This window comes from Podarcis cretensis (genome assembly GCF_951804945.1).
Source record: "Podarcis cretensis genome assembly, chromosome: 17".
Taxonomy (NCBI): Eukaryota; Metazoa; Chordata; class Lepidosauria; order Squamata; family Lacertidae; genus Podarcis; species Podarcis cretensis.
This window is the reverse complement of record NC_137187.1, coordinates 37996358-38021606: the sequence shown is the minus strand read 5'-3', so window position 1 is coordinate 38021606 and position 25249 is coordinate 37996358. Positions and strand designations below refer to the sequence as shown.

The 25249-nt window shown below is 46.8% G+C and overlaps 1 protein-coding gene across 2 annotated transcripts; it reads right to left on the bottom strand.

The window, feature by feature from the left end:
• Nucleotides 1-842: 842 nt before the first annotated feature.
• Nucleotides 843-25249, bottom strand: GATA1 (GATA binding protein 1). 2 transcript variants are annotated; one of them, XM_079960112.1, is made up of 7 exons: nt 24282-25249; nt 9969-10182; nt 8276-8659; nt 7167-7312; nt 6835-6960; nt 2047-3563; nt 843-1993 (listed from the first exon to the last, which is right to left on the bottom strand). In XM_079960112.1, the coding sequence occupies exons 2-6, from the start codon at nt 10138-10140 to the stop codon at nt 3249-3251; spliced, it is 1143 nt and encodes a 380-aa protein (XP_079816238.1). In that variant the 5' UTR covers nt 10141-10182; nt 24282-25249; the 3' UTR covers nt 843-1993; nt 2047-3248. The 2 variants fall into 2 exon arrangements, with proteins under 2 accessions (XP_079816238.1, XP_079816237.1); XM_079960111.1 differs by having other exon boundaries at nt 24264-25248.

The window sequence follows — 25249 nt, the reverse complement described above, 5'->3', positions numbered from 1 at the left end:
TAAGCACCCCAAAACCTTTATAGGCACCAATAGTATTGAAAGAGGGGTCATATATGACTGCCCCAACAGCACCATGAGTACAAATAATCATGGATGCACAATAAAGGGGGCATCAGGAGGGCCCTTAGTTTTAAAGGTTTTACTGGACTCAGACTTCGAATGCCTACAACTCACATTTAACTTTTTCCTGGAAGGATATCAAATTTTTAGCTTTGATTCTAGAATCAACAGCTTTCCTTGTTGGTGAAATTGTGGGAAAAGTAGGATCTGGGACGCTGGCATTTGTGAGTACAACTAGGCACAATCCGGGAAGCCTCCCACCGCTTCACTGATGTTAATCTTCCTCACCCAAAAGTGGCTTTCAGAGGAGAATGGGGTCTTGGGTTTGTTTGTTTTTCTTATAAGTAGCTTCAGCACAAGTAATGTATATTTTGCCCCTAAATGGTATTATTTCCATGGTGTGGTTCTAGAGTCAGTTATTATTACTGCTGCTTCATATTGTAACCAGTTTGTTGGTTTTAAGGCTCCTTTATTGCAAATTTGGTGTTTTGTCTGTTATTGTAAGCTGTCCACGTTGAATGAAGGGCAGGTATGCAGCATAAACTATGTTCCTTGGTGGACTGTGTTTAGTCAGGAGAGCAGATCTATTGTAGCTGAACATGTCTCTACCTTCCCCACTCCTTTTTACAGGAATCATGTGTCTTCATGATCCATTTAATTTCGCACAAAAATTACTGAAGGCACTTGAAGAAGCCGGCATTCTACTGTGGAAGCTACTCCCAGGTAGCCCAAGCTATGCCGTAGCTGGAACTTGCCAAAGACAAAACTCACTCACACACCTCTTGTTTGTTAACACAAATTAGTATATATATTTTCCCCTCTGAAACAAATTTAAACCCCCAAAGAGCAGGGCATCAATGGAAGCTCAGTGGCAAATTTACAAAGCCAGTGAAGAGTCGACAGGGTGTGTTATCTCTGCTCAAGGTCAGCATGTATCCCCTCCTCTTTTTTTGTCTTCTATTGGAGATGCTTTAGAGATGGGAATGAATATACCCATAGAAAGGGAGCATTAGGAGATGTACAGGGAAGCGAATTTGGGCCAGTGCATTTCAGAATGGATTTTAAGGTGTGGATAAATTAATTCCTTGCATGCATTAGAAGATGGGTGAATGGTGAGATGCAAGGATGAAATAGGAGTCGGTGGAAAGTAGTCCAGTTGTAGATCACCAGATGGCTTCAGGTGGCCTGCCTAGTGCAGGGATAGGGAACATGTGCCCCCCCCACCTCCAGCTCCCATAATCCCTGACGATTGGCTATGCTGGGCAGTGCCAGTGGGAGTTGGGAGTCCAACAAAATCTGGAGGGCCACAGAATCCCTAGTCCACACCTAGCTATCCAACTATAAGCGTCTGCTTATAGTTGGAATCCTTTCAAAATAATGATAAGCCAAGTGGACTCTGGTCTGACGCTCACTGAGAGTGGTAGGGCACAAGGCAGAGAGGCCAACAGGAGGTGAAGTCAGAGCCAATGGCAGGCAGAGGTGAATGAATTCCAGGTCCAACCCTTTGGGTTACAAACAGAGTATATAATAAAGCAGATTAGTTGTGCCTTAACTGTTAAAGAGATCCTGAGTGTGCCTGTTTGCTTTGTAAATTGAAAGACATTGATGGATGTTCCCCCGTTTTTCAGTAGATTGTGCAGGACAAAAAACGGTTCACTCCGGTACCAAACATGTACGAACTGCCCTGCTCAGCAACTAATTTTTAACGGGTCGGTTTAGACAGTCAGCAGAAACGAATGGAAAGGTGTTTTTTTCCTGGATTGAACAACACTGCAGGTGGGAGTGGCGTGCCTGAGTGCAGCGTTCCCCAAGGCGAAGGAGTCCCAAAACAAAACTCCGTGTCCCACAACAGGCAAGCAGTAGCGAGCAGCTGAGATGTACATGGAACAACTTTTCCCCAAATCTCTACTGATAGCCACACTTTTGCCAGTGTCTTGGCTTGCCAGGGGTGGGGGGGACAGCTGAGATACATAATGGGGGGGTGACTATTAGGATTGCCACTTGCATTGCAGGCAGATATACAGGAACCACAGGGAGGATTCAGGATGGGGTGACTGACTTAAGCTTGGTGACTGACTTAAAAAGACAGGGCCCGTTTACTATATACAGTACATGACAAATAGGGTGAGCGGAAGCACTATTTCTCACAAGCATAAAACTGGATTTCTTTTTGCATTTGTACACGTTCTTCCCTAAGACAAGAAGGGAGGCACTGTGCAAAGGTATGTGCTTTGGTTATGATGGGCCAATTCACCAGTCTGGAGGTGCAGAGGACAGGTGCTCATTATGAACTTCTTGTTGTCACGCAATCCAGGCTGCAGGGGACGCATCTGACCACACGCAGAGCACGCATCCGAATTATTCCACAGGGGAAACATAGCTGTGAGGGCAGAAAAGCAGGTGCAGATACTCCTGGAGTACTGTATGTAAGGTACGCAAATGAGCTGGGCATGCTTAGCCAAATAGACAAGGAAGAGAATGCGGTTGGAGATAGTTGGACAGCAGCAATTTACAGATGGGTGGAGGGATCAGTAGCTCGCTTCCGTCTATGGCTTAGTAGGTGGAGGGACTGCACAAAAATCTTCTTTCATGCATAGGAAACAGTGGATGTCAGAGAGAAGGGTTGTCCTTCCGTTGGTTCTTCATAGCCCGAATGTAACATAAATATCTTGCATGCGGAAGGTCCTGGGTTCAACCCCCAGCACCTCCAGAATGACCAGAAAAGACCTCTGGTTGGAATCCTTGCTAGCTGCTGCCGGTCAGTGTAGCAAATGCTAGATGGACCAGTGGTCTGATTCGGTGTGAGACAGCATCCTGTGTTCCCTTGCATGGACAGTACATGTTCCCACCACCTGCTCCCTGATGGGGAAGCATTCGGCCCCAGCATTTCTCACCTGCGGTATGAAGTGGCACAGTCAGCCTGGAAAAGAGCTCGACTGCTTTATCACCACCTCATCCGCTGCTTGGGGGAACTACCCCATAATATATGTCTTCTCTGATGACGAAATGCGGGATCAGAGCACCCTCCCGTAGTTTTTCTTTTCTCCTGTTCTTCCAAGGCGCCCATGCTGCAAGCAGTTAATACACGTGCTCCAAAAAATTATTAAGAGAGATGTGCCCTCCTTGCTTATTGGTCTCAGAGTCACTGTACATGAATGCCGTGGGTTGTTGTGTGGTTGTAGGGCTCTTTACCCCAGTGCAGAGACAACCCCAGGGGAGCCATGTGGGGCAGGAGAAGCCTGTGGAGGAAAGCCTGGTGGAGAGCCTAGAAGGTGTGGATTGGGTCCAAAAGGGAGCAAATGTCCTGGCAACATCATGGGGCTGAGAGTATAGAGAGCAGCTGCTTCTTCCCCCATCAGAGGCGCTGGCATCAACTCCAGGGGGGTTGGGGTGGACATGGCAGCTTCCCCAGAATTCCCCTTGCGCTTTTTGGACTTGGCTGAAGAGACCTTGCGGTTCCGGGTCTGGATCCCATCCTTGCGCATTGCCAAGGGACGATTCACCTGGAAGGCAGAAGATGGAGCCGTGAGCGAGCGTGAGAGCAGTGCCGCAGAGTGGTCGAGAGCCAGCGAGCAGAAGGAATCGCAGGAAGATCATAAAGTAAAGAAGGGGCTAGAGCAATAGCTGTTTGCAGAGCAGGTGCATGGTTCAGAGAGAGGGCAGAGAGGCGCGGGGCTGGCTGTGGAGCCATACTAACTCAGAAGTAAACCCCACTGGGTTTGACAGGATCACAAGGCAGAGGACCTCGGTTGTGGCGCTCTCCCTTCAGATGTCAAGGAAATAAAGAATCACACAACTTTTGGACGACATCTGAAGGCAGCCCTGTAATGAGAGGTTTTTAACACTTGATGTTTTTATTTAGTTTTTAGCTATACTGTCAGCCACCCAGAGTGGCTGGGGAAATTATTATTAAGAATTATTATTTTGTTTGCTTGCTTGCTTGCTTGCTGTAGTGCAACATAATGCTACCCAAGGAGTAAACAGAGATGGTGTGTGTGTGCGTGTTGCAGGAGCATGTATGCATGTGGCAGCTGGCAGATCCACAGCCTGAGGCAATTGCCTCATCCTGCTTCCTGGCCATGACAGCTCTGCAGGAGAAGCTACAGGGTAGGCAACCCCAGGATCTGAGGATGATGGGAGAGGCACATCCTTGGTCTGGGGAAAAGGTACTGAAGGTGCTCCCTTTGGAGCAGTATAGAGTCACCCAAATTTGAGTCCTCCTCAAGGTGCTGGAGGAGACTCTTGAGAGTCCCATGGACTGCAAGAAGATCAAACCTCTCCATTCTGAAGGAAATCAGCCCTGAGTGCTCACTGGAAGGACAGATTGTGAAGCTGAGGCTCCAGTACTTTGGCCACCTCATGAGAAGAGAAGACTCCCTGGAGAAGACCCTGATGCTGGGAAAGATGGAGGGCACAAGGAGAAGGGGGCTACAGAGGATGAGATGGTTGGACAGTGTTTTCGAGGTTACCAGCATGAGTCTGACCAAGCTGCGGGGGGCAGTGGAGGACAGGAGTGCCTGGCGTTCTCTGGTCCATGGGGTCACGAAGAGTCGGACACGACTAAACGACTAAACGACTAAACAACAACAACAACAACAAGGCAACATGGGAATGGCAGAAGCCTACCAATTTGTTCTCAAACATCTGGGGGTGGGGGATCAGATTTATTTCCCCCGAAACAGGCAAACTAGGAGGGAACACGTTCTTTTAAAATCCATGGATTGTATCCAACTTAGTCTTACTTAGAGTAGACCCACTGAAATTAAGGGGCATTAAGTTAGCCAAGTCATTTACATGGATCCGCTCTGGGTATGACTGGACACAACACTATGTACCTTTTATCAAATAAAACACTCAGGGCTTATCCACACGTAACTTTTGTCCTGCTCTTTCCAGGGACACGTCTGCACTTAAAAACTTTGTGTCCAAGCATGTGTCATTTTCTCCCCCGCCCCAAACTTTCCCCACAGAAACCCGCTTTTTAGCTCTCAATTAGAGCAAACAACAATTTGGGCTTTCCACAGATTGCCATTTGCAAGAGCAGAGAAAGGTGCATAAGGCCCTTCTGCTTATTCTGAAACAACACAGAACAAGGGCAAAAACACTTCAGAAAGCCCGAAAGAATAGGGAGGACAAGAATGAGAAGGAAGGAAGGAATGCTGATGGAATAGGTGGACGAGGCAGCTTCAGGAAGTGTCTGGGCCATATAAATTGCCGTTAGGAGCTACAGGTGGTCCAGGCAGCCGAAAACAGGTGGGCAAAGGGGGAAGTTTCTGCAGGTTCCCTTCTGAAAACATCTTCAGAAGAAGAAACCATCAGGTTTAAGTAATAAAGTGTAGTTTTTCAGGATGGCTCGTTCGAGGCCATGGCACACGTTTATGGCAGTGCCAGGTTTTGAACAGCAGGCTTCCCGTTTCAGTGCTCATGCAGCCTTGTCCACAGTGCCGTACTGTTTCTTGTTATCCTGTCCACCAGCTTGCAGACAGAATTTGACAGCTATCACAGCACGCTAAACATCTGCATTCTGAAAACGTTAGCATTTGGGGAGGTGTTTAATGACACAAATGGGTTTTCTCAGTTCTAGGGAAATGCAGATTTTGAAGTTAGTTGCGCGCCCTTATTTGGTGTGGCAGGTTTACTAGGCCAAAACAGTCCTTAAGTCACTTATTATATGTCGCTTTTATCGATCTAAAGTCAGCTTTCAATACAGTCCTAAGACATGCATTGTAGCAAAAATTGGAAAAGAGAAATATAGACCTCCGTCTATTATTTCTCATCAAAACATTAGATACTGACACATCAATACAAGTAAAGGTGGATCTGGCTGGCTATCTCACCACTAGAATTAAGACCATTACTGGAGTCAAACAGGGATGCATTTTGGCACCTTTCCTGTTTAATTTTTATATTAATGACATGGTTAAAGAACTGGAGGGCCTACAGTTTGCTCCTGTCACAATTCTCGACCAAAAACTCTCAGTTTTATTGTATGCTGATGACCTAGTACTTGTATCTAGAACCCAGGTGGGGCTGAGACGGCTGCTTGTGAAATTAAGTTCATATTGCACGAGGAATGCTTTATCTTTCTATAAACTTAACATAAAATCAGTGTAATGCTTTTTATCCATTAAATGGGTGTTTGTGTGAGAGAAAGAGAGAACGCAAAAGAGAAGCAAGCAAGCATTCATGAGATAATCCTGAGGCTGTTTATCAAGACACTCCAGATCCAGTTTTCTGGACACAATCACACTGAGATGACCTTATTCCATCAACCAAAAGCCCTACTGCCTTGGCTTACATTGTTTGGTTTTTTTTCTTTCTTTTTTCTTTTTTCTTTTTTTAAAAATAATATTTATTACTTTTAAAAGGAAAAAAGACAGAAGAGAAAAAACAAAAGAGAAAAAAAGACAATACAATACATATATAAACGATACAAAACACAACCTAAACCCATTAAACTAAACCCATTAAACTAAACTAAACCAAACCCACTTCCTAACCCTAACCCTAAATAAAACAAAACAAAAACTATTTAAATAAATAAAAAAATACATCCCCCCTTTTCGATACTCTTTCTTTCATTCCCTTGTTTCCTCGACCTCCTCTCACCTCCCTTTTTGTATTCCACTTCTACTAGTTATTTCAGCAGATCCTTTCCATCTTTCTCTATTCTCTATCATATTATAAATAACATATTTTTTAACCTTATTTTAACATTAAAACTAAAATACTTATATATGCTTAACTCCTTATAACATTTCTGCCTTGGCTTACATTGTGCAACTTGAAATAGAGACCGCAGGCATTGCATACGGGTTCTCCGTTCACGTTTCGGCGCCAGAGGGTGGTGGTCGTCGTCTGGCAGTTACTGCACTGGGTGCCGGCTCGCTTGCTGACAATCTGCATGGTTGAATATGATGAAGATTGTTACATACAGCGACAAATGGAACCTGCAACAAACTGTTGCAGGGAGTCCAGCCACGCCACTCCATTCCCCTACCTACCCATTCCTGCCCACCTCTGTCAGTCAGATTTCCATGCACCCCCCCCCCCCAGAATGTACCTCTGCAAACCTCAATGTTGCCCTGAACATAAAAATATATTACCAGACGTTTCTTTGGCCGGATGAGAGGCCTGTTCTGCCCATTCATCTTGTGGTAGAGCCCACAGGCATTACAGAGGTAGTGACCAGTGCCATCCCTTCGCCACAGTGGCGTGGCTGTGGCTCCGCAATTCACGCACTCTCGCGCCTCTGAGGAAAGAGATGGGGACAAGCAGTCAGTGGGGAAGTGGCAGAATAGCTCAGAAGGGCATGAGGCCTTCACTTTGAGGAGATGCTACTAGCAGCATGTCTGATGCAGTGCTGGGCTGGAGAAGGCCAGATAGAGAAAGCGCGAGAAAGACGTCAAGAACAATGATTCGTCAGAACCTGGGTAGAGGAATATTAATTCATTTACATAATGGGTAAAGGAAGCCAATCTTTGCATGTCCAATAAATGCTGCTAGAGCTTAATCTCCATTATGGATCCATCTTGGCCTATAAGCTCATCCTAGAACCTAAGAGGTCAGCTCCAGAACGTGTTTTCAATGCCAGAGTCCAGATCTGGAACCTGTAAGGTCATAATTATTGTGCCGCTAAGCATATGCAGAGTATAATGTGGGAAAGAAATACGTTCTACATTTAATGAGCAGAACTTTGCAGCTCAGAGGTGGCAGTTCATGACCACGATTAACCCACAGGCACTCTAGAATTTTATAGATTTGCGCTTCTCCTAATCACATTTTTTACGCTAACTGTGTCTTGCAGTTGCCTCTGGTAAACAGCTTCATGGTTAGTCAGCTCTGACGTCCAACCAGCACAAAAAAAGTGCTGATCAGCTGGGCTGGCTAGAGCACATAAACTCTTTCAACATCATGGCCAAACTTCCCAATGGGAAATGTCATCTGAGTGATCCACACATTGTGCATTTAAATATTCACATTAGGACTGAAATGAAAAAGTATTTTGGTGCAAATTTTTAACTTTGGTACAAAGCTTTTAACAAATTTGAAAACAGACAATCTGCTTCTCCAGTCTGCACCATTTTACCAAGGTGTTTTTGTTTTACAGGCAGGCGAGCTTTTGAAAGAGGTCTGGAGTGGTGCAGTCCATTGTGTCATATCGTTCCTGCTTTGCTCTGCAGCCCATGTGATGGTCCCCAGCAAAAATCCTCACCAGTAGGAGAGAGCTGTGTTGCCCCCCGTAGTTTAGGGGAATACCCAGCTGTCAGGGGACTCCCAGATGGCTGGAAGTATCCAAAGTCCTGCCCCATTGCGTAAGCTGCTCCAGTCGGGGTTCCCAAAGGCAGCAGTTCAGCATGGGTGGGGCTCATCCGCTCCGTCTTCAACATCTCCAGGTATCTGGGGCTCCCCTTGTCATCGGGGCTGAGGTCCTTGGGCGAGGGAGGTGCTTGGAGGGTCTGATATGAGGACGTGGCAGAGGTGTAGATTGGGAGTCCAGCATGGGGCTTTCCAGAAGAACTGGAGACCCAAGCTGCTGTGCTGTAAGGGTGCCCATCCAGCCACTGCAAACCATTGAGGATGGGATACAACTGCCGCACTGTTGGAGAGGAAACAAAAGGAAACATTAAGTAGGGTGTGCAGGTGTTCAGGGCAGTGGGCCTACGCTAAAGTTGGCCAAGCAGGCTCTGCTGGATCAGAATAAGGGGCTCCTTTATTCGGTATCCTGTTGCCAGCAGCGGTCAGTTAGATGCTTCCAAGAAGCCCACAGTCAGGCTATAGGGACAGCCTCGCTCCTCTCACACGCACGCACCAGTATTCAGAAGCATGCAGCCTCTTGTCCTGTTCTGGTCCCATGGAGGTCTCCGCGGGGCTGGAGGGCAGGTGGTGCAGCACCACGGAGAGCTCCCAGACTCTGTTGACACCAAACATTTAAAGGACATGGGTTCCCCCACAAGAAGCCTGTGAGCTGTAGTTTGTTCAGGGTGCTGGGAATTGTGGGTGTAATTAGGCTAAACAAGCCTCTTCATTTGGTCCATGGCCACCTGTCACATGACATCCAGCACAGGTCAAGCCATGGTGCCAAATTCAAAAGGATGAATCAGTCGTGGCTTGATTTTTTTTCCAAATGCAAGCCATAGTTGTAAAGGAAGAATTGGGAGTCAGTTCTTCCTTCCTTCTTTTACTTTTAATTCATAAAAATTATTCCTTCCTTGACTGCAAGGAAAAAGCTCAAAGCGGTTTCATTTGCTGCTGCAAGTTTAAAATTGAACTACATGATATAATATGACATCAAGTGATTGACTGGTGGGTGGACCTTTCAAAGATGGGCCAGTTTAGGATACAGCCCTCTCGCTGGATCCACATTCCCACAGTGAGGACTGTGAATGGCCATACAATGCCGAGATTGCAGTCTTAGCCATGTCTACTCTGAAATAAGTCCCACTGAATTAAGTGAGGCTGGGTACCTATGTGGGGCGTATGGAAAACGGGTCGGGGAAGGTAATGGAACAGAGTATCTTGAGAAAGAGCATGACAGTCTGTCAGGAACCCTGAATAGAAGCAGCCCACAACGTTGATGGTTTTTTTTTTTTATTGTAGGTTTGACATATACTTTAATATTTGCAATGTGAAAACACAACGGTATCACTGTAAGCCAATCAGCCAGAAATTCTGAGAATGAGGCGGCTACAGAGATGCACTAGCACAATACTTTTGCCTCCAAAGTAATAGTAAAAGTCCCTTTGAGTGCACAGAGGGCCTTTGCCAAATATAGCATACCCATCTATGATTCAAAAGGGTAATTATAAGGGCTAATAGCTTCCAGGCAGAGGGAGGTGGGGAGGGTATTGGGATCAGCTGCTTATTCTGTTTAAAGGTATGTTCTCTTGCAATCACTGTATACCTACCTGGAGAGTGTCTGTAGGATTCAGACATACGAGAGAAGTAGGTGGGCATGGCCCCAGCATCAACACCCTCTGAAGCAGGAAAGAATAGGTCTGCGTCATCATTTGCTTGCAAATGGGGATGTTCAAAATACTGGGGGGCAGAATCTTCATTCCCCACAGTAGAATAATCCATTGTCCGTTCTTAATTGGAATCTTCTTCTGCAGATGATAAAACCTGCAATGAATTTATTCTTTTTAAGCATGGCACATGAGACAAGGAGAGTCCAGATTCCCGACTGAGAAGTGAATGAGTACATTGCTAGGGCCTAGTGATTAGAACCAGCATTCATGAGTTTTATCTTGGTTCGCCTTTACTTCCAAAACACTCTGCAGCAGAGGTCACCAATGTGTTGCCCTCTGGAGGACTGAAGTTGTAAATAGGTGAATAAACCATATTTCCCTATTTTTGTCGGTGTTTGTCCTTTGATGCTATGGCCTGTCGGCTACGCAAATAAAGTCTATTCATTCATTCATTCATTCCTAAAGCATGACAGTTTCCACCGTGTATTCTACCTATTCTCCAAAGGGACACAGACCCTGTGTGCTAAACAGGCACTGGAGGGCCCCGGGGGGGGGGGCGAGAAATTTCGCTCTGCAGGAACCCCTGGGTCCCCACACTCCTGTGGGGTTTTTGGGGGGGTGCGCTGAGCTCTGGCGCTGCCCTCAAAAGCCTTTCTGCCAGCTCCGTGTCGCAGCCGACACTTAGCACACCGACATTCCTTTCCACAGCAGCCGGAAGTCCCGTAATCCCATGTGCTCTTGCCACCGCTTGGCAGAGAGAGAGCCAGGCACTGGGCTTTTGCAACACTATTTATCCAGCGATAAATACATTTATGTTCCTCTTCTTTTGGCAGCTACTCTTGGTAGTAGATGTGGCAGCAAATTCCTGAGCATGCCAGTTTTAGATACCTAGCAGCTCTATTACTGGCAACCAAGCTACTTCAGACCAAGATCAGTTTGAAGTTTGCCCCGTATTGCATTTCGGACTTCGTGAGGTGACCTGAAAATCCCACTTCAAAGCCCATAGTGCAGTATCCAAACTGCACACAAAGGATGAGAGCGTATGAGTAATAATAATAGCAAATAAAATATAATATGAATGCTGCTTTGCTCACCTGCCCCCTTTCAACTAAAGCTGAGCCAAAATTTCCCTGAAGACATTTTTCTGAGAAAATTCCATCCCAGAAAAAAGGCAATTCTGCAGAAATGTTATCTGAATATCTCCACACACAGAGGGAGAGAGAGAGAGAGAGAGAGAGAGAGAATCAACCACCATTTCTTCCTTCCCACAGTGTCCCAGAACGATGCCAGGCCTGGGGCATTATGGGGTGTGCAAAACGGTGGTCAGGCTAAGGAGGTGCTCTTACTGCCGCTTGCAGAAGCAACGATAACAAGCTGTGCTGCTGGCACTTCTTTTTGGCCAGTTATGTATTGCCAAAAAGGAGGATCTGCATCACACAAAAAGAAGAATCAAAGAGGGCATCCAATTCGCACAACATTGTAATATGCTAGTTCATATGTTCACACAAATGTAGAAATAATTACTGTAGTAGAAATAGAATGCACATCAATATTGTGATGAAGACAACAGGTGGCTTTTGCTGCCTGCTCCATCTGCTGACTAGGCGCTACTAACTGCTGATGGACCATGTCAAGGCCTCTGCTGTTCTCTCTTATCCTTAAATCAAACTTTGACTTCAAAGAGAGGATTGTCTTTTGTAAAGCACAACACATCCAGCACCAACTAAGTTACACTCAGACTCATTGAGATTAACGGACCAAAGTTAGTCATGTCCATTATTTCCAATGGGTCTATACCAAATAGGACTAATATTGGCTACAAGCCAAGCATTTCTAACCAGCTCTAGGTTTTAGAGTCTAGAATCACATCTGTAAATGTGTGCCTCTGCATGTTCAGTTCTCCACCGGGCAGCCTATCCTTAAGCCACATTGGAACTGAAAAATAAAAGGAAACCGGTGTGACCGCATAAGGAGCTTACAGATGAGCTGAGAGTTAAGAAGGGCATGTATAAGAAATGGAAGAAACGGAAATCGCAAAGGAGGAGTATACATAAGTAGCCAACAGTTGCAGGGGGAAATCAGGCTGGCTAAAGCTCAGAATGAGCTCAGGCTTGCAAGAGAGGTTAAAAATAATAATAAAGGTTTTTTCGGCTATGCCACATGGAGGAGGGAGCATGCTTGTTTTCTCCTGCTCTTGAGGGTAGGACTCGAACCAGTGGCTTCAAGTTGCAAGAAAGGAGATTCTGACTAAGCAATAAGAGCTTTCTGATGGAAAGAGCTGTTCAGCAGTGGAACAGCCTCCCTCGGGAGATGGTGGACTCTCCTTCCCTGGAGAGATTGGATGACCATCTGTCAGGGATGTTTTAGCTGAGATTCCTGCTTTGCTGGGGGTTGGACTAGATGACCGTGGGGGGTCCATTCCAACTCTAAGATTCTATGATTATGCAGTGCCTAAAACGGGGTGGAGATAGAAACTGGAATGATTTCAGAGTGTGAACGAGAGGAAAGTGTCAGTATGCCTTTCAACCGATGTCAGCGACTGGGCTCAATAACTGGTTCTGCCCCGACTGAGCTAGGTGACTGGAGCACTTTCAGAGACCTTCCAGTCCTGGAAAGCAGGTCTCAGTGTCCTGGACTCACAACTGTGCATTGTGAGCACCAGACTCAGCAGAGTATAAATAACGCGGAAGCTAGCTGTGAAGCATAACTCCTTTTATTTCCAATAGCTACTACAAACTAACGAACTACCGGCTTGTGTCACAGCTCCCACTCAGCCATCTAGTCACTACATAGATAAGACTCTCTCCACACACAGAGTCAGGCAGTCAGGCAGGAGCGGAAGAGGAGAAGAGCAGTTTCTGCCCCCTCCTTTCTCAAAACATCAGATCAGGAGATTCTCGCAATGGGAGGGGTGAAAATATCAACAGAAAGTGGGAACGCAGGCCAACTGTGTCCACCTGAAAAGATGTGAGATGACATCCTACCCCATGGTGAGCCCTGGGTGTAGAAATATCTGGGCCTCCACCAGATATTTGCAACTCTATCCAAAAGATGTTTGGGATGGATTGGTGGGGAGGTGGCGAAAGTCTTGGTTTTTGTAGCCCATCCTTTACCGCTCTGCAGTGTTAAAATGGGAACACGCCATTTTGATCCCTACCATCAAAACAGCATGGCAAAGATACATTGGGGCACAGCAACAGATTCCCATGGGATAAAAAAAAAGAATTGCGTGATAAATGGAGTTCAGGTTTGGCTTGCCGATCAGAAGGTCGGTAGTTTGAATCCCCACGACGGGGTGAGCGCCCGTTATTCGGTCCCTGCTCCTGCCAACCTAGCAGTTCAAAAGCATGAAGTGCAAGTAGATAAATAGGTACCACTCCAGCGGGAAGGTAAACAGCGTTTCCATGCACTGCTCTGATTCACCAGAAGCCGCTTAGTCATGCTGGTCACATGACCCTGAAGCTGTACGCCGGCTCCCTCGGCCAATAAAGCAAAATGAGCGCTGCAACCCCAGAGTCGTCCACGACTGGACCTAATTTTCAGGGGTCCCTTTACCTTTACCTTTAAGGCTGTTGGCAGTGGAGGCCAACCAGGGGCCTTGGGCTTAGATGGGAGTTGGATTTAATGGGAACCCAGGTGAGAGCAGTGCTTGCAAAGCCTTTGTGGATTTGCCTCCTTTGCCCAAGGAGGGCAGAGAAGTCCAGGACCTGTTGGAGGAACCCCTTTCCTAGTGACTCTGCAATTCACCCTCCTTCCTCTTATCTCTTTCTCTAACCAGTCTCTCTTTCTCAGAAGTGACATCTTTACTTTCCTTATCAATATCAGCTTCCAGATCTGATGAGGCTCCAGGGGGGGAAAGTGTGTGGCTTATTTGAGTTTGCTTGCAGTGTGTGTCCCACATAATATATTGCGCGTGTGAAGCAAAGACTGGACAAGGACGGGGAAGACCTAGGTTCAAAACCCCAGGCAGCCACAAAACTCATGTTTGTGGAACGGCAGGAGCAGGACTCTCTTGGGCTTCCCAGTGCTAAAATTGTGAGGCTAAAATTGGGGAGGGCTAGGGAAAGAGAAGCAATGTTTGTCACCTGAGACTCCTTTGGGGGAAACACAGATGTCTGTATTGTGCTTGTATTTTTCTCTTAAAAGGGACCCCTGACCATTAGGTCCAGTTGTGGCCAACTCTGGGGTTGCGGTGCTCATCTCGCTTTACTGGCCGAGGGAGCCGGCGTACAGCTTCCGGGTCATGTGGCCAGCATGACTAAGCCGCTTCTGGTGAACCAGAGCAGCGCACGGAAATGCCGTTTACCTTCCCTCCAGAGCGGTACCTATTTATCTACTTGCACTTTGACGTGCTTTCGAACTGCTAGGTTGGCAGGAGCAGGGACGGAGCAACGGGAGCTCACCCCATCGCGGGGATTCAAACCGTTGACCTTCTGATCGGCAATTCCTAGGCTGTGTGGTTTAACCCAGAGTGTTACCCGCGTCCTATTTCTCTCTTATACTCTGGCTAATTTCAGCTTTGGTAGTAGGGAATCAAATCAGGACGACGATTTGGGGGCTGAACCAGAGCAAACAGCAACCCATGGATAACCTGAATTGCCTTTTGTTGCACTGCAGTTTTAAAGAGCCGGCTTTCATGGGCAAGGCTTGCAGGCAAAAACAGGGCGCTCGGACATGGAGCTTTCAAGTGCCCAGAAAGCACAGGGCAAAAGCTAAGTTGGCAGGCAGAGTCATCCCCCGGGCTAGTTGTAAGAAAGAAGAAGAAGAGGAGGAGGAGGAGGAGTTTGGCTTTGATATCCCGCTTTATCACTACCTGAAGGAGTCTCAAAGCGGCTAACATTCTCCTTTCCCTTTCTCCCCCACAACAAACACTCTGTGAGGTGAGTGGGGCTGAGAGACTTCAGAGAAGTGTGACTAGCCCAAGGTCACCCAGCAGCTGTATGTGGAGGAGCAGGGAAGCGAACCCAGTTCACCAGATTATGAGTCCACCACTCTTAACCACTACACCACACTGGCAGGTGATTGGGGAAAGACTAAGGGGGATGGGGCAGTGTCCCATGTGCCCTAGTGGACCAGCCTCCACTGCCCCAAGGGAGCACCAGCTGCTTTCAGATCTGCTGGAAGTAGAACCGAGCAAGACCCCATCGCGTTAACCTGCCATTCACAAGCGCCCTTCCAGCAGAGCTTGCAGTTCCTTGCCTGTCAGGTTCTTTTGGGTCTTCCTGCAGAAAACTGCATCCTCAGCTACATCTTTCTAGGGCCCTGTTCCTCTGCCCTGTGAATGGCAGTTGGATCCGGTGCCAGGCCTTATCGCCCGATCTTTGCAGTGTGTTCAGTCATGGGGTACCAAAGGAAGCCTTTTGAAATCAACCTTGTACGCATGCCAGCTTCCTCTGAACGTGGGACTAGTGGCGCTGTTGTCCTCTGATTCATTTCCTCCCGCTTTGCACCTCTGGGGCCTTTAAAGGACCTCCTCGATTCTGTTCTGTGGGAGGGGAATGGGGGACCAGATTCTGAGTCACAGGCTGGGCTGCGGAATTCAGATACACATTTTTATATGTGGGTATTTGCTGTGCTTTTTTGCAGCGCTGTACCTGCTCTGCAGCCCCCGTCCTGGGCCAAGGGAGCTTGAGGTGGCTTACGAATCATTTTAAACCGAGCAACAAAATGACAGCAAGGCAGTACAGTGAAAAACAAACTTCAAAACCATATAGAAACAGGATAAATAGTACAACGAGAATGACCGGAAGACTCGTTTTGTCAGAAGTCTTTTTATTTAGGTGTTTATTTAAGTGTTAACAAGGAAGATTATGCTTTTCTATGTATGTAAATCTGCTTTTTCTTTTTTTCTTTTGTATTTTCTTTTTTCTTTCTTAATTGCTTTTTCCCTTTAATTTCCTTTTTGTAATATGAGATTGTAAATTCTTTGTATATGTGTGTAATTTAAAATAATAAAGATTATATTAAAAAAAACAGCAACACAGAGATTGTTTCAATTCACAGCTTTGCAGTATCTTTGGCAGCATGTCTTAACATCCATGTCTGTCTAAAAATCTGCATCTTCAGACAGCAGCAGCAGAGAGGGAGGCAGGGGTATTTTTAAGAACCACAAATCCCGGGTCTTTTGCACCAGGCTTTGGAGACCCAACTCTACAATTCTTTGATTCTATGGAACCTATGAAACCAAGAAGTCTTCAGTTTGTTATAGTTTCCCATTTCATCTGAATCAGGAAACTATAATTAACAGCTTCAAAACAGGCCAAGAGATTAAGCCAATTTAAAACCACGATTTAATACTTTGGCTTGTTCTGAAGCTGTTAACCATGGTTTCCTGGTTAAATCAGGTTTGCCAAATTGTTACTCTCCAGATACAGCTGGACTACAGTTCCATTGGCCATGCTGCCTGGGACTGCTGGGAGTCCAATAACATCCAGAGAACATCAGATTGGCAACTCCTGTGATGGTTAATGAAAAGATTTAACATTGTTTTTTGCTTGCTTGTACAAAGAGAGCTCTGTGTGTGGCTGAAAGGCTCGCTCATATCTCAGCTTTCAAAGGCAAGATATGATCATCCAAACATGGTCATTATCTCCGTATTGTAATTGGGAAGCCTGGAACTGCCTATAGCCAGTCAGTGAGTTCATGGCTGGGGCTACTTTTGAATGCAAGACTTTGCCGCTCACATTCCTATACCATATAAAGGTAAAGGGACCCCTGACCATTAGGTCCAGTCGTGACCGACTCTGGGGTTGCGGCGCTCATCTCGCTTTATTGGCCAAGGGAGCCGGCGTACAGCTTCCGGGTCATGTGGCCAGCATGACTAAGCCGCTTCTGGCGAACCAGAACAGCGCACGGAAACGCCGTTTACCTTCCCGCCGGAGCGGTACCTATTTATCTACTTGCGCTTTGACGTGCTTTTGAACTGCTTGGTTGGCAGGAGCAGGGACTGAGCAACGGGAGCTCAACCCGTCATCGTGGGGATTCGAACCGCCGACCTTCTGATTGGCAAGCCCTAGGCTGTGTGGTTTAACCCACAGCGCCACCCACGTCCCTCCTATACCATATATGCGCAGACAAATGTAACCCTCTCCTCAGTTGCCCCTTCTGAAAGCAGCTGTTCAAAGTGGTATGTTGGCATCTGTCCATCTCGAGAGACAATGGAGGAGTGTGCCTTCAAGGGCAAAGTCAAACCATTGGAGAGTTACATCGCCTGCTGTGGCTGTAGAGACCGATATGGGAGAGACATGTTTTGTTGCAGCTGGGGCAGAGGACGGCATCTGGTTGTGCTGTTGCAGATACACCACAGCGTTTCTTCTCCCTGCGCTCCTCCTGGTGGTCATCTCTTCTCTGCTCACTGCTATGGATGCACGGCCAGACTGTCTCTAGGAGCTGCAGTCATCTATCAGGGATTCCCACACCGTGTGCTTCATGTTGCCAGCCTTCATGTCACATTTGCAGACATCTTTGTAATGCAGAGCTGGTCTGCCAACGGACCTGGTGCCTAAAGCCAGCTCCCTGTAGAGCATGTCCTTGTGGATCCCGTTAAGGATGAGCCATCATACTGGACAGAGTCACACATGTTCTCATGGAAGGACACAATCATTGTGATGGCCTGGGAATCTGATTCAGAGGCTGAACCGGAGGAATCCCAGCCTGCACAGGAGTCCCCGCCTCCAGGGCCGGCTGAGCCAGGGCAGGGGCTTGAGGCTGAAGGGTCCTCACCTGTGCTGGATCCTCAGGAGCAGACACCAGCTGAATCCACTTTGGCTCCGGAGGTGATTGAGGACCCATTGCCTGCAGGTGCTCCTCTCCCAGCCCTGTCAGGGGAAGGTGAGGTTGCCTCTGGGTCCGGTAACCCTCCAGCCTCTCCTGAGCTGCAGAGGCTCAGGGCAGAGAGGCGGAGGGAACTAAGCTCTCTCAGGAGGAGTGCTCGCCTTAAGGCCAGGGGAGGCGAGTCACCTGTGGGTCGGGACCGCCCCAGGCCTCAGAGGAGATAAAGGCCAATAAAGGCCAGTCCGCCCAGTCCCAGCTTGTGGGAGCAACATCGTTGGAAACCTGTTGCTGCCAGCACCCTGACCTGCTCTTCTGGAGTTCCTGACCATGCCTGGCTCCCTGCCTTGGACCCCGCTTCACCCTTGACGGACAGCCTCCAGACCCTCGACCCAGGCCGGACTCAGACCACGCTGCACGGTAACCCACCCCCCCCCCCCGGGACCAGCACAATCATCTTGCAGAGCTTAGGTGAGCTTTCAATCTTGTTGAGCAGAGTCATTTTCAGCTGATGAGGTCAAAGACATGATGAAGGCGATGCACAAGGGGCATCTCTGCTCTCGGCAATTCTCCTGCAGCTGGCGCAGTGGGAAAAGCATGTCTACTGTAGACCTCTGAGCTCTAAAGCTGCATTGTGACTCAGGATAGACCCTGTCAGCGGGTGACTTCAATCTGTTGAGAACTACAAGGACAAAGACTTTCCCCACAGTACTGAGCAAGGAGATTCCACCATAGCTGTAACAGCTGTGGTGGTCCCCTTTGTTATTCTAGAGGGTCACAATGCTGGAATCACACATGTCTTGTGATACTGCTTGAAATGTATGGTGCAGCTGGGGCCTAGACTCCATCATTACTCCCCAAAATGTGTAACAGGCCTTCACAACGTCACCCACTAGCAGAATGCAATCTGCACCAACCATGTGTGGTGATGGCCTTCCAAGGGCTTGGTAATTCTGGTTTTCCTGCCTCCCACCTTGGATGTCAAAAGCCCAGGTCAATGTCAAGCAGATGGCAGGCCACACATGCTGTGCTGTCTTCAGCTTAGCAAATCACAGGTCCAAAGGGTCCGAAATATACGCACCAGTCGTTTATGTGATTCTTACTGGGGAAGGGCCACAGATCAGTGGTAGAGCATCTCCTTTGGATACAGAAGATCTCAGGTTCACAGAGCCAGTGTGGTGTAGTGGTTAAGAGCGGTAGTCTCGTAATCTGGTGAACTGGGTTCGCGTCTCCGCTCCTCCACATGCAGCTGCTGGGTGACCTTGGGCCAGTCACACTTCTCTGAAGTCTCTCAGCCCCACTCACCCCACAGAGTGTTTGTTGTGGGGGAGGAAGGGAAAGGAGAATGTTAACCGCTTTGAGACTCCTTCGGGTAGTGATAAGGCGGGATATCAAATCCAAACTCTTCTTCTTCTTCTTCAATCCTTAGCCTCTCCTGCTAGGGCTGGGATTGTTCCTTGTCTGAAACCCTGGCCAGTCAGGGTAGACAGTACTAGCTGGGGCAGTGATCTGAGTATAAGGCAGCTTCCTATGTTCCTATTTACCAGGGATGATAATTTCTGATATCTGTACTAGGTAAACTGCTTTTCTTAATTTTGCATTTCAGGAAATTTGTCAGTGCAAGCAGCTAAAATCATTCATCAGGGTTCAGCTCCCTCCCTGGGATCTCCAGCAATTAAATCTCTGACTGGAGGTGGACAGCGCACCTTGCCTCTCGTGCACCTTCATATGTGTATAAACATGAACATGAAAACACCATGCAGGGCACATCTCTCTATCATTTCATACACTGCAACTGCAGCTCTTGATAACATATTGTAGAAGAAGCAGGTCCGTCCCCCCAGGACATCTCTAATCAAAGGGACAAAATTCTGAATTTAAATAGTATAGAAGGTCCTGAAGTCAATAAGGAACATGCTGTGTTGGATTTTCAACCAGTGGAGGGCAGACTATGGCAGGGTAAATAAATGCAGGATCTATAGCAGGTCAATGAGAGACTTCAACAATGTGTACAGTGGTACCTCGGGTTAAGAACTTAATTCGTTCTAGAGGTCTGTTCTTAACCTAAAACTGTTCTTAACCTGAAGCACCATTTTAGCTAATGGGGCCTCCTGCTGCTGCTGCGCCGCCGGAGCACGATTTCTGTTCTCATCCTGAAGCAAAGTTCTTAACCCGAGGTACTATTTCTGGGTTAGTGGAGTCTGTAACCTGAAGCGTATGTAACCTGAAGCGTATGTAACCCGAGGTACCACTGTAATAATCTGTGGGGGGTGAAGAGCTCAAATAGTGAACCTTCTTTTGAAAATAGGGATGTTAAAATAGAGCCTGTGCTGTATTCATCTGTGAAATATGCCATACAGCACAGCCCCAAACAACTTATGTCCTAAGCTTTATATTAGTGTGTGTGTGTGTGTGTGTGTGTGTGTCCACGCGCATGCACAAACACACAAATACATATACAGTGGTACCTCGGATTACAGATGCTTCAGGTTACAGACGCTTCAGGTTAGACTCCGCTAACCCAGAAATAGTATCTCAGGTTAAGAACTTTGCTTCAGAAGGAGAACAGAAATCGTGCTTTGGTGGCGCGGTGGCAGTGGGAGGCCCCATTAGCTAAAATGGTACCTCAGGTTAAGAACAGTTTCAGTTTAAGAACGAATTAAGTTCTTAACCCGAGGTACCACTGTATACATCAAAGCAACACTGCCACAAACATCTATGCCACACACATCAAAGGCGTCACCTTATCTCTGGGTTACACCAGTCCTTATCAGCAGCAATGAAATTTCCTTTTGAATATTTTCATTTCAACCAAAATTACAGTTGTGCCCATAGCTATTTAGTAACTCCACTCTGCACACTGCTACCAAGCTGGGCATGGGGGCCCCAGAGATGCTTCCAGAACTTTATCTCCGGCTTCACCGGCTTCAGATAATTATCTGCCGGGTATTTGTTATCGGGGCACTATTGAATCACAGGCAGCAGTTTTAATCCAGCCTGAAGCTGTTCAGATGCTGCTCCCACAGAGATACCAGCTTGCATTTCAGCCTAAAGCTTCCCCCGTCAGAAAATTCACAAGAACATGGGACTTTCCAAAGAACCCAGGTGTCCGAGAGCCTAGGCAGAAGGTAAACCAGGAGGACTTCCTGGCTTTGCTCTTTCTAGTAGAGTCCATCCTCTCAGGCCCTCTGCTCCTTCCCCAACTCCATAGATCCCAAATGGAAAAGTGGGACTGAGAAGTCTTAAGAAGTCAGGGGACAAGAATGGAAAACCCAACCCACTCCCGTTTCTTGAACTCCATTTTCCTGCCACCGTTCGATTTGGATCCTTCCCAGGACCAAAAAATAGAGGCAAATGCATTAGTCTCTGGGATCAGATGTTAATGGGAAGGTGGTTATATGGAGAGCAAAAGAAATTAACATGTGTCCCCTCCTTTCACTATATTCCGTTCCTGTTTGCCTGTCCTCTCTGCCTCTCTGTTTATCCATCCATCCATCCATTTTCTTTCTACCTGTTGAGTTTCCCAGTACATCGTACTCATGCAGGGGTTTTTCACCCACTCTTTTTCTGTAGCCACCAGTTTCATCTGGGTTGATCCTTAGTTTTGAATCATTCTGTACAGAGTTATGTCTATCTTGGAAGCTTAAGTGTGTGTGTGTGTGTGTGGCAGTATTTCCATATTTGGTGCAGTGCAGGAACAAGAGTGTGAGCTGGGAAGTCCCCAGTTCAGAATGCACACCACACATAGAAAGAATTCTCAGAACTGCAGTTTACCCCTCAGAGAACTACAGCTCCCAGGATTCTTTGCGGTTGCTTTAGATGCACGGTGTATATGCAGCCTTGGCATCCTTAAGCATGCTACACTCTCTCAGCCTCAGTTTCCCCTCCACTGTCTGCAACGTGGAGATAATATTACTGGCCTACCTTACAGGGTTAGTCTAAGGATGACTGAGATAATGCACATGAAGCAGTTTGGGTGCTCTGATGTGCAACATTAATGCTAAAAGCACAAGAGTCTTGTGGCACTTTAAAGACTTAACAGATATATTGTAGAGATGATCCTAGTTCCAATGAAATAAATAAATTAATATTAAATGTTATTAATTGTCTTTCCCAATCATGAATCTCAGGGTGGAATCCTCAGAACATTGTCTTGCACGAGGTGGAGTTCAATTGAAACCAACAGGATTTCCTTACAAGACAGTTGGTTTCGAATAGAGATGTGACTCCCATTTTACAGATGAGAAAGTGAGTCACTGCTTGCATTTGAGATAGGAATTTTCGAACCCAGTCCCCCCACGTCGAAGGACCAACTTCCTTCCACCACACTGACCGGCTTCCTTCTCACGTATAATTCTTGGGGCATTTTTGCCATGGGAGGCTTAAGAACAGCCCAATTCTGGGTATATTTTGGTGGAAGTAAAACCTACTGCATCAAATGGGACTTCCTCTTAAGTTGCTGCACATAGGACTGCAGCTGCTGGACTGTTTGCTTAAAATGGTCTCCAAAGTGAATGCAAAAACTCCATTGTTATTTGCTTGCATGAAGCACATCATCATCAGGGCAAAAGAGGATCAAATGTTCCCTTGTGGAAAAGCATGTCTATCTGTGAAGAAACTGGTTGATGTGTTTGTCTGAAACTCCAATGGTGTTGGTCTGGAACTCTGGGTGGCATGTTTTGCGTCTAGTGCACAATGATTTTCTACTTCCCTGTCCCTGTCCTCTCCCCATGCTACTTATTACAGTGGTACCTCGGGTTACATACGCTTCAGGTTACAGACGCTTCAGGTTACAGACTCCGCTAACCCAGAAATATTACCTCGGGTTAAGAACTTTGCTTCAGGATGAGAACAGAAATCGCGTGACAGCGGCAGCGGGAGGCCCCATTAGCTAAAGTGGTGCTTCACGTTAAGAACAGTTTCAGGTTAAGAACGGACCTCCGGAACGAATTAAGTACTTAACCTGAGGTACCACTGTATTATTATTATTATTATTATTATTATTATTATTATTAAAATTACTAAATTGTCCTTCACCCAAATATTACAGCGCGGTTTACAGTATTAAAATACAAAAAAATACATACCATAATAATAAGCAAAAACAATAATGCCCCTCGGTTATTGTTATTTAATAATTTTATGTACACTTAAGAATAGTCCTGCGCTCTTCCCTTCCTTGCACAACACTGATCCTTTCAGCATCTTTACACAAACAGCAACCGTCCCATTTGCCTTCTCTGCCATGTCCAGGCAATTTACTCTCCCCCTTCCCCATTGTGTTCTTGCAGGCACCTTTCTGACCTCGGCAGGTTCTGCCAGCCTTTGTGTTTCTCACTTGCAACAAGTCCGCTCTGCCATTTCTCAGCCATCCCAGTGTGTTTCTCTCATGGCTTTCATGCTCATTTTTCTGCTCCTGTGATCCTGATTCACTTCATTCTCTGCCTTTTTTTTGGTAATGAAATTTGGGAGTTTGTATTTGCACTACTAGAAGTTGGTGCGAGGAACTGTAGATCTGCTCTGGGTTTTGGGTGCAGTTATTTTAACTTTCCAGCACAACTGTAAATAATAGAACTCAAAACCTATCACATTTTGCCCGAACCTATGCCTGTTTGCGTCAGAAACATGTCCCCTGCGATCTAGTGAGACCTAGGCACCAATAAGTACATGTTTATAGGATTGTGGCCTTAACTCTTTCCCAAGGATTATTTTCTTGAATTCACTCTCCATGTTCAAAGCCCTGACTCACCATCGAATCAGACTTAGAAATTGACAAAGATTGGAAGTTGGCTCATCTATTAATCTGTTTACTCCCTCATCTCAGTTATCACAATCTGTTAGGATACCACTACTCCTTTTTAATCTGTGGAGTGATAATCACATCTAGATGTAACTTTAAAAAATCAAGTCAACCATACACATTCCTAACAATTTATACCTCGGTCCGTTGTGGGATTACTTTGCGTCTAGCGTTCTCGAACTCACTGCACTTTGGCCATGCACTGCCAGTTTTCCAACACCCTTTTCATTTGAAGAGGGGAAAGTTTGCCCTGTCTCTAGCCGACCCATGCTTCGAAATGCTCATTGTGCCAAGGCAGCCAACATCGGGGCTTAGCCTTTGAAGCTCTTTTCAGTCCCAAAGCTCAGACATAGACCATGCAAAATAATAACGATGATGAGGATGCCTCTACCCATGTGCAGAGTGCACTTCCCTCAGCCCCAACAATACAGTAGCAGTGAAGGGCAACCAAAGCAGAGGATAAATTTTTGAGGCCAAAGACGTCTCATCTTCAGCACTTTGCCCTATCCACCCGTGTTGCAATCCTGCTTTTCTGTCTACCCCATTCCTCTATCCCTATCCATTACTATTCTTATCAATTCCTTGCCTTTGTCCATTACTCAAATAGAAATCAACAACTGTACTTCAAACACCTGGATTTTGGGCATGCATTGAATCAAACTGACCTGGTGCAGAGCACAAACCTTGGCAAATTTTTGAACGCGTCTTGGTCCACGGAGCCTAGAAAACGTGGGGAAGGGCTGGGTTGACACTGGAGAAAGTGTCGCCACTTCAGCCGGTTGATCTGCCTCAACCAAGTCCTCCTACGATGTCCTAGGCTGTACTGGTGGGACAGAGAGAGAGAGAGACTGAAAGCAACAGGGAGGGGACCGATGACCAAAAAAAAGTCAGCAGCAACCACCCAAGTGATGTCTCCGCCTCCTCCAAAGGCGACCGGCAAGGAGGATGAAGAAGAGGGAGAGGGAATTGGAGGAAATACACAAAAACCCATATGCAGACCAAATAAAACCAACACCCTTCGTTTGGAAACAATTCAAGGGATAAGTTCAAGTGTGTGGAGCGGGAGAATTAGAGGGCCAAAAGTTCTGGAGATTGTATCAAGGGTTGGAAGGGGAGCTGTATTTAGTGGGTTGGTGACAAGCCTGGAAGCCCAAACTCCTAGATCTCATCCCAATCTATGGGGTGAATTTGGGGCCTGGGCTTGTGCAGGGAGAAAAGAGAATGTGAGACGGTAGGAAGTCAGCAATGCAAGTTCCTGTATCTTTTATGCTCTTATCTCTTGCTATTTGGATCCACCAGTGCAAGATATCTTTTGCTCAGCCTTCCGTGGAGGGAGATATGTAGCTGAGCATTTTCCCCCACCCCACCCTGAGAGAAGCAGACATCTTGTTACAGCTATTCACATGGATGGAGAAATCATTGAAGGTTGTGCAGGGGGGGGGGGCGGAAAATCCTGACCACTGCTTGCCCACCTACTTGCCCGCCTCCCCGCTGTGTTTCTATATGGATCCTCAAAAGAGTAGCCAAGCATTTTGGACTATTGTAATGCGCTCTATGTGGGGCTACCTTTGAAGGTGACTCGGAAACTGCAATTAATCCAGAATGTGGCAGCTAGACTGGTGACTGGGAGTGGCTGCCAAGACCACATAAC